This window comes from Bactrocera neohumeralis, chromosome 5 (assembly GCF_024586455.1).
Source record: "Bactrocera neohumeralis isolate Rockhampton chromosome 5, APGP_CSIRO_Bneo_wtdbg2-racon-allhic-juicebox.fasta_v2, whole genome shotgun sequence".
NCBI classification, from domain to species: Eukaryota; Metazoa; Arthropoda; class Insecta; order Diptera; family Tephritidae; genus Bactrocera; species Bactrocera neohumeralis.
The window spans coordinates 72,648,209-72,657,647 of record NC_065922.1 but is presented as its reverse complement, the minus strand read 5'-3'; the positions used below and the strand labels follow the sequence as shown (position 1 = coordinate 72,657,647).

The window sequence follows — 9,439 nt, the reverse complement described above, 5'->3', positions numbered from 1 at the left end:
ATCGTGTTAGAGTCGAAAATTGTTTCGGTATTCTTAAAGAAAAGTTTTGTAGTTTGAAACAAATGCGGATAAAAATAAAAGACCGTGCATGTCAAACATTTTTTAATAAATGGGTACTTGTCTGCTGTGTCCTGCACAACATACTCTTGGAAGGACGAGATTCTTCACACTTTGAAAGGCAAAGTGTCGAAGCCCATGGATACCAATATGATGAAAAGACAAGCACTATACAATTTAATTTTTCAATAAAAATTCATATTTTTGCTTTAATAACAAGTAAGAAAAGTATTTATTTGTTTATTGGTTGTTTATATTACTATTTTTATACTTCATTTCAATTTCTAATTTCCTTATTCTTTCATTCTGCTCCAACTCCATTTTTTCGAGTTCGAAATCGTTTTCGATCTTCTTCTTTTCATTTTCAAGTTTGTTTGCTTCAACTTGCTTCATCCAATTGAATTTTTCTATTTCAAATTGAAGCTGTTTTCCGAAAGCTCATTCTTTCAGCTTCTAATGTTGCCAGTTTGTCAATGGCAGTGTTTTGATGTTTGGCCTTAATTTTTTTTACAAACGGGCTGGCCGCAGATGAGCCAGATGCCAATAGAGATGTGTCATTTTCTTCCTCCGCTTCGGGTTCGGGCTCTTCCAAATCATGCACAACATTTTCAATAGAGTCGAGTTCCATTGCAGAGGAACTCATTACCACCACCTCAGCTTCCCTCTCCGTAGCAAAAATGTCCGCTAATTGTTTGTAATGCGGACAACTTTTAAGCACTTTATCTGTAATAAAGCAAATCAATTTAATTCCAAAGTTGATATTAAAATATATATAAAATCTACCCATCACAGTCAGCTCCACATCGCCACCCTCTACTCCAGCGCCCGTGGAATTTAGCCAGTGTTCTGCCGATTTCATTTGGCTTTTTAAATAGCGAATCTTACGTTTTAAGATGTTCCACGTTGCTTCAATTTTTGTCACTGCAAGCAACTTACTGTAATCATGTTGATGTTGATGCTTTTGGATGCTTTTTATTCTGATTTTAATTTGCTGATTGTAAACAAAAAACAGCTGTTAATAGCAGATTTTCCAATAAGAAAATCTAAATGGAAATGCCATTCGCTTAGTTTTATTTATTTTTTGTGCTGCCATTTAGTAAAATTGCAACGACTTTCTAACACTGGAAATAAGCAAATAATCACATAATCTGTAAACAAGGGCCTAGGTTGGTCAACTTTGGTTATTTTGTCATACCGCATTTTGTTGTTGTTCACTTAATCACATAACCACATAACCCGATAACCAGCTTATCGTGAACAGCCTAATAGTATTGAATTTCAGACAACTACCTTCCTTATAATGATGCGCTCTTATGTTATACATACATAAATGGGTAAATAACTAATATACAGATTTTCGAACTGCCGCGGCAGTTTTTACTCTCGATTTGGGTCAATACGTCGCGTAGCTCTTTAACTGTTATTACTCCGTCGTCAGAGTCTGTCTTTCTCACTCACTGTTTTTGATCGATTTGGATTAGGAGTGTTTAAGCTGTAAACTAACAAAACAAATATTGTATTTCAGTTGTTTTCCACTTTCGCCACACTTGGCATTGGATGCATTCTTTACTTTTTTTTAATTTTATTTATTTATAATAATTCATATAACAAAAAGAGTTTTATTATATAAATACATAAACGCAGCACTGGCTACGAGGCCTTCAGCCGTCTTGTAGTTATAACTAGGTGAAAAATTGTAATTGCTAAGGGTTAGTAAAGATGTAAGTTGCTTAAATATATTTTAACAAATCGTTGGTTTTTAAGAATCTATATACAATCATCACGTTTTTTTCTGAAGGTTCACTTAGTAGTTTTATGAGATCAATGTTGCCAGAGTTGTGGGCTGTTGGGTGAAGCATCGGACAGAGTGTGAGTAAGTGTTTGATAGTAGCGGTGTCATCGCAAAGGGGGCAAATGGATGGGCTTTTACCCGATAGTAAGTGGGCGTGTGTTATGATAGTGTGTCCAATCCTTAATCGAGTATATGTCTTCATTGCGCTAGTTGGAACTGTTGACGAGTAGATTATACGATTTCTGGCTGGGTTTATGACCGCGTAGTGATGTTTAAATGTTTTCCATTCGCTTGCGTTTTTTGATGCCTTTTGTGCTTAAGAATGTCTTGCTTGGATGAGACGTAGTATGTTAAGGCAGGAGTCCTGGCTACATTTTTCGCAGCGAGGTCTGCAAAGTGGTTGCCTGTAATACCAGCATGGCCAGGGATCCACATTACTTGGATTTTCTGAGGGGCACCAATGACCGCGTCTCTGATAACTTCCATTATGGGATTGCGATTGGAAGGAGACGTTATTGCAGACATACACGATTTGCTGTCTGTACAGATGAGGAACTTTCCTTTAGTCTTTTTTGCGTAATTAACTGCATGAAGGATAGCAGATCCTTCAGCGGTAAATACAGAGGTCGTTGAGGAAAGAAGCCAATTGCAAATAATTTCTTCTGTGGCAGTGACAACTGCTAGCGAAGTGGAATCGATGGACTTGGAGCCATCCGTAAACAATAAATTCCAGCCATTATTTGTGTAATTAGATTCCAGTTCAGCAAAGGTTTGTTGAAAGACTTCGTTTGGTGTGTTTTGCTTGGACAAAGACATAAGCTTATTCTGTAGTATTTTATCATTGATCAGACAGGGAGGATGTCGAGTGGTGAATTTGCGTGTTGCGTTACGTAAAATATTATTTTCTGCAGCGAAACTTAAGCATCTCGAAATAGCCGATTGTATTCTTGGAATTTTTCTTTTTTTCGTGGCATGCGTGATAGTTGTATTTAGTAATGGGTTGGTGTTCTCAGCCGTTTTCGCAAGAATTTGAAGCGAAGTATCTATAATTTTATTTTGAATAGTTGGTAAACCAGATTCAGCCATTATCGTTTTTATTGGCGAGGTTGGAAAGGCCCGGAGACTTCGCCGTATTGCGCAATGGTAAGGTGCATTTAAAAGGTTGATACTGCTTTTGGAGCAATTGCCATAGATGGGGAGCCCATAATCTATTTTTGAAGTTAGCAAAGCTCTGACAACATTGATTAGTGTGTTCGGATGAATAAATGAATGCTTAAACGAGAGATATTTAACAATATTTAATCGTGACATTAACGAGTTTCTGACATATTTACAGTGAGCATTAAAATTATAATTAGAGTCAAAAATTAATCCTAGTATTTTCAGCTGTGTTTTACATTCGATGTTAGTTTGGTTGTGGGTTAGTGAAATACCGTTGCAATTTTGCTTCCTACATACATGAAGGATATGTGTTTTGTCTAAGGAAAGTGAAGCACCAGACTCCAGTGACCAAGTCTCAATTCTGGCGAGTATATTAGTAAATAAGGATTGAGCTAAATTAACGTCAGAGACTTTTGTGTAGATTAGGCCATCGTCAGCATAGATCTGGTGCTCAACTCCTTTGAAATTTTTTATCATCCTACTAATATCATCGAAAGCAATGATAAAAAGGAGGGCTGAAAGAGGTGAGCCTTGCGGCGTACCATTAGAAAGCGGGAGTGTTGAAGAAAGAAAACCATTTACGTTGACTTTGAGTTTTCTGTTTGTGAGAAAGTTAGTAATAGAACATATCATATTCTGGCCTATTTTCCATTTTCTTAGTTGTCGAATAATAATATGGGCTCCAATTTTGTCGAAAGCTCTGTGAAAGTCCAGAGATAGTACGGACACGTGTTTTTTGCTGGACAAAGCGTTAGTAATGAAGTAGTCTAGTTGGATTAAAGCATCTAACGTGCCTTGACCTTTTTTGTAGGCGACTTGATTCGGTGATATGAACTTGTTTCGCTGAGCATACCACATCAAGCGGTTAGCCACGATCTTTTCCACAATTTTGCCCACACATGGAAGGAGGGAAATCAGCCTATAGTGAGCAAGTTCATCGGAGGATTTGTGTGGTTTAAGTATTGGTATGACACAGGACGTTTTCCAAAATTGGGGGTAGACACCAGTATTGAAAATTTTGTTATAAAGCTTTACCAATCGGACCTTGAGGCTTTTTGGCATATGTCTGATAATTGGATAAGAAATTTTATCTTGCCCCGGGGACTTACCCTTAACGGTAGATGCAACGAACTCGAATCCAGACAGTGAAATGCTGGTTTCTCTTTGTTTAGCAGAAAAAGAAAGAGGGGAGACAGAGTAGGAAGTGTCGGACAGTGTGGTGGTTTTAGAGGTTTGAAACTGTGTGCTGAATGAAATATCTGAGCTTGTTTCAGAATAGTGGTTTGCAAATTACTCGGAAATATCGGATGGATTGGTTACTAAACCTGTTGGCCCGTTTACGCATTGAATGGTTAGATTTCTAGGCAAACCAGAAAGTTTTTTTTAAAGCGTTCCATATTAACTTAGGACTAGACGAAGGATTTATTTTGCTTGTGAAATCCTGAAAACATTTACGCTTGGCTTGTTTCGCGGAACGACGGAAAAAAGCATTGGCTTTCCTGAAAGATATTAAGTTGACTAGTGATCGAGCGCGTTTGTATTCATACCAAGCTGTCTGTTTTTTTGCCCGCAATTCAGCGATTTCTTTATTCCACCAAGGAACACTCTTTGAACTTGCTGTTGGCTTTGTATGAGGAATGCTAACATTCGCTGCTGAACGGATAGTTTTTGTTAACCTCGCACTTTCTTTGTTAGGGTTGTCAGATATTGGGGTATTATTGGCATTTATCTCGCAATGTGTCTGAAACTTCTCCCAATCAGCGTAATCAGTTTTGAATACCTTATTTATTTTGTGGTTTTTAGTTGTTGAACCTAGGTGCAATTTTAGTACAATGGGGAAGTGGTCGCTTCCATGCAGGTGGTCGAGTATACTCCATTCGCACTCTGTGGCAAGTGTGTCGGTGCACATTGTAAGATCTACATGGGAAAAAGTGGAGTGAGTGGAAAAGTGTGTCGCGAATCCGTTATTCAAACATATTAAGTTAGAGGAAAGTAAAGCGTCTTCAATGCATTTGCGCCTCTTGTTGGCTATTGCAGAGCCCCATAGTGGACTCCATGCATTAAAATCACCAGTGAAAATTAAAGGAGTAGAAGCTTGGTTGATTAATTGCAGGATGTCTGTACTGGTAAAATGTTCATTTGGTGCAATATAGGTGCAGATAATGGTGATTTTTTTAACTAAGATAATTTCGATCGACATAGCCAGCAAGTTGGATTGAATGGCATTAATTTTGTGTGGAATATCTCTTCTTATGAGAATCGCAATACCTCTTTTACCTGTGCTAATATGTGGAAGATTGTGAAACATGCCAATGTACTGCTTAGGAGTAAAAGCCGACAAGTTGAAAGAGATGTGAGTTTCATTTAAGAGTATAATAGCTGGGGAATGATCTTGTATTAATAATTGAAGCTCATTGTAATTATTGGTTTAGCCGTTTAAATTCCGTTGCAATAATGGAATCATAAGATCTATGTAGGAAAAAAAGAAAAAGGGAAACAGAAGAGAGCTAGAATATCAACTCGTATGAGCAGTCAGTTGAAGCTGAGTGTCACCAATTGAGTACTAGTTCAAAAGAGAGTAAAGGCTAAGCGTATTTATTCAGAGTCAATTTCTATTTGTTCAGTATGTTGAGTAGAGTATTGATTATCGTTGGAATTGCTTGTTGTTGGAAAGAGATTTTCGTGATTAGGTGGATTAGACAGCACGGTAGTGTTGGTAGTAGTGTTGTTGAAGTCAGTATATTTATTAAGCGAGTTTAAGGAGTTGTTTAAGTTAGAAATGAGAGAGGCTGTTGTTGGACTGAAAAGTTTGGGATTTAAGAAAGAGGCTTGTTGGGTACAGTTGTTGCTGATATTTTTAGCTGAATGTGAGACGTTGTTGTAGTCTGAACTGATCGATGCAGGCTTGTTGATGGAAATATGTTTGTTGTTGGCGTTTGATGAGTTGGGAGCAGAGGTGACCTCTTCGTTTTGTTTTGATGTACTAGGCAAGTCATTGTCGGCAATTCTCTGAGTATTTTTAGATTTTGTGAAATTGTTGATGGCTGAAATTTTTGTTGGTGTGTTGGATACAGAGGATACCTCTTTTGTAGGTTGAAGCACATGTGCAAAGCTAGCAGCGAGGGAAGTATTTTCTCTATACTTTTTAAGGGCTTCGTGCATACTGCACTTTTCTAGTGTCTTTATTTTTAAAATTTCTTTGGTTTGCATATACTTTGGACACTTATAGTCCGAAGAACGATGCTCGCCAGAACAATTCGCACACATAACTCGGATGCAGTCATTATCGTGTGGAGAAGGGAAATTGCAAATTTCGCATGTTGGGGAACCCTTACAATGCTTTTGCGTATGACCCAATTTTTGGCATGACCTGCAGCGCATTGGATTAGGCACGTATGGTCGCACAGAGGTCATCCTCCACGCGATGTTTATTTTGTTTGGAAGGGAATAACTGTTGAATGATATTAGCATAACACCAGTAGGCTTTATAACACCTTCAACGTTGCGAGTGAACTTATGAACCGCGGAAACTTCGTAAGAACTCAGTCCTTCTATTATTTCGCTTTCAGGCACATCGTTTAAAAGCGGTGCATAAAATCGATTATTTTACGAGTAAACTTGTTACTCAACCGCACAATGAAAGTACCATTTCGACATCAGTGTGCATTGCTTCATTACAGACATACTAGTTTAAATATGTAGGGATGTATGTATGTATGTCTGTATTTAAATTAGTTAACTTAGAGAAATCGCTTTTATTGTTTTTGAAAATGTTGAATTTCGAATGCAACCGTCTTAACCCTCTCATGCCCGATTTACATATTTATGTTGTTCTCTTGGTTTTATAATAAAATAGCTATGTATTTCGCCTTTTTTCGCGATGTTGACAATTTCACTCTACGAAAAACGCCTACTGAATGAACCTTTGCATAGCTTACAAAAGACCAATTCACTGTAAGTTTACTCAATACACGAGACTAAATAATGCAAAAAGCCGCGCGTCAAAAAAATTGACATAACGGGTCCCACAATGTTGAATATAGGCAACATTAGGCATGAAAGGGTTAAAAACGATCTTATGTAAGCGGCAGGAAACTATATTTTAATATAATTTCGAAATTGAGGGTTTACCAATATACTAAATATTGGAAATTAGACACACTGAGCGCTGTACTTATTAAGCGCTCTCAACTATTGACTCATAGTTTGCGTCGGACCGGATGAGGATAAAATGATACGAAACTCTTTGATTCGAGAGAGATCTGTCAAAACTGACATTTTTTATAACAGTCGAAAAGAAAATTGCTTGGGTATTTTAAAAATAACTTTTGGCCATTTTGTACAACCCTAAATACGTGTATTCATATTATAAATCAATACTGGTTACGTACGTACGTATGTAGATAAATAACTAACATTTTTCAAAACTCTTACAACATAACAAAAGTAAATTTTAAATAAAAAACTACATCCACTAAGACATAATATAACTCATAATAAAATATCATGATTTCGTGATTAACGATTTAAATGCAAATATTTCGCATTTCTTGCAAAGAACAGCAAAAAAACTTTAGTTGCACGTATTTCAAGAAATCATTTGTGTCGTTCCTTCAAATTTCGTTTCGCACTGATTTTGTCAGCTACTTTAGGCAGGTATATTTCTGGCATCCCTTCTTTTTTGAGCACAACTGCTCAATCTTCATAAAATGGAAAAGAGAATCAGAAAAAAGTTAGAGTAAATCGAAGAGTTTCGCATGATGTCATCGTTTCGACCAGCAGCATTGCGCGGTTCATCAGGCGTGCCAAATTCTTTTTTTACTCGATTACACTTAAATTTTAATTTATTTCCTAAATAATAACAACAATCAATTTAATTTGTTGAATAAACTGAAACGAGCTTATCACACGAGCGTTTCCGGTACCCTACCCGTAGTGTTAATTCTTCTGCATATTTCTTGTACATATGGAAATATACATATGTATGTATGTATGTATGTACAGTTGTCCACAAAAAAAATAGGAGTGACCACATGAGAAAAACGAATTGTAAATTTTCATTAACAGAAATATTATTTTTTTCAAAAATTTTGCACAATGTTATTTACTAAAGATCTCTTAATATTTCCAGATTTAACCTATGTATTTCAATTAAACATTAAAAAATTGTATGTCGCAGTTTATATCAAGTAAACTAAAAAACTAGTTCCACAAAAAATTGGAGTATTTTATGTACTACGGGATCGTTCTATAATTTTAATATACATATGTATAATGGTTCCAAAATTTCACAGAATAATAGGTTGTCAAAAAAGTCTTGCGGTATTTTCGCTAGTTGGCGCTGAAAGCGCGTAGTTCTAGTTTTATTCGTCGCATCGGGTCATGCTATACCTTTTTGGAAAGCTCATTTCACGCGCTAACACGTGTTTGATTGATTGTCGTTTCTTTTAAGTCGTTCGTGAGTTATAGCGTCGCAAACATGGAGCAAAATAAAGAGAAAATACGACATATTTTACAGTACTACTACGATAAAGGCAAAAATGCATCTCAAGCCGCCAATAAAATTTGTGCAGTTTATGGACCCGATATAGTTTCCATTTCTGGTGTAGAGGTGGTCGAAGATGCGCCACGCTCCGGAAGGCCTGTCGTCGAAAATTGCGATAAAATCGCTGAATTGGTCGAAAGTGACCGGAATAGTAGCAGCCGGAGCATCAGTCAAGAGCTGGGCATAAGTCATCAAAACTTCATTTCTATTTCAATAAAAAAAAAAATTCAATAAAAATACCGCAAGAATTTTTTGACAACCCAATATTAAAATAATTAATATTTCATTGAATAACCTCGATTTTTTTAACACAGCATCACATGTCCGAGGCATGGAGTCTATGAGATCCTGGCAACGTTTTATTGGTATTCCTTTCCAAGTCTCTTCCACTACTTGCCATAAATCTTTCGAATTGATTGGTTTCTCTTCAGCTACTTTCTTCTTGATATCTATCCACAGGTTTTCAATGGGGTTGAGGTCGGGAGACTGAGCAGGTCACCACATAACCTCAACTCCGTTAGACCTAAACCATTTTTTTGCGCACTTGCTAGTATGTTTAGAGTCATTATCCCATTGATATACCCATAACAATGGCATATTCCATGAGGCATGTCTTAACATTACCTCATATTATATTTTGACATATGCCCTTTGGTCCATGATGGCTTCAATTGAACCAACACCACAATGTGAAAAACGACCGCGTACCATGATTTGTCATCGTTATGTACTCGTATAACGGTTTTTGCGGTAAACCGGGGATTATATTCTGAGTTAGGGAGACGTCGGACAAAGTTCCTAGAGCCTGTACTACCAAATAACTCAACTTTGGATTCGTCTGACCACAATATGTTTCGCCATTTAGACGCGGGTCAGGAGCCATG

At 37.0% G+C, this 9,439-nt stretch overlaps 1 protein-coding gene and 1 long non-coding RNA gene across 2 annotated transcripts; both read right to left on the bottom strand.

The window, feature by feature from the left end:
• Positions 1 to 422: 422 nt before the first annotated feature.
• LOC126759365 (uncharacterized) lies at positions 423 to 916 on the bottom strand. Its single transcript, XM_050474100.1, has 2 exons — positions 841 to 916; positions 423 to 780 (listed from the first exon to the last, which is right to left on the bottom strand). Exons 1-2 carry the CDS (start codon positions 914 to 916, stop codon positions 470 to 472), a joined length of 387 nt encoding a protein of 128 aa, XP_050330057.1. The 3' UTR covers positions 423 to 469.
• Positions 917 to 1,003: 87 nt separating this feature from the next.
• Positions 1,004 to 1,323, bottom strand: LOC126760673 (uncharacterized). Its single transcript, XR_007667236.1, has 2 exons — positions 1,253 to 1,323; positions 1,004 to 1,178 (listed from the first exon to the last, which is right to left on the bottom strand). It is a non-coding gene; the product is annotated as an uncharacterized LOC126760673 (long non-coding RNA).
• Between the last annotated feature and the right edge of the window lie 8,116 nt (positions 1,324 to 9,439).

What these genes read in the sequence shown, in the direction of transcription:
- LOC126759365 (XM_050474100.1), bottom strand. Translation starts at nt 916, where the DNA reads ATGAAATCGGCAGAACACTGGCTAAATTCCACGGGCGCTGGAGTAGAG. An exon ending in TGTGGAGCTGACTGTGATGG is followed by an intron (nt 781 to 840) that starts GTAGATTTTATA and finishes GCTTTATTACAG; the next exon opens with ATAAAGTGCTTAAAAGTTGT.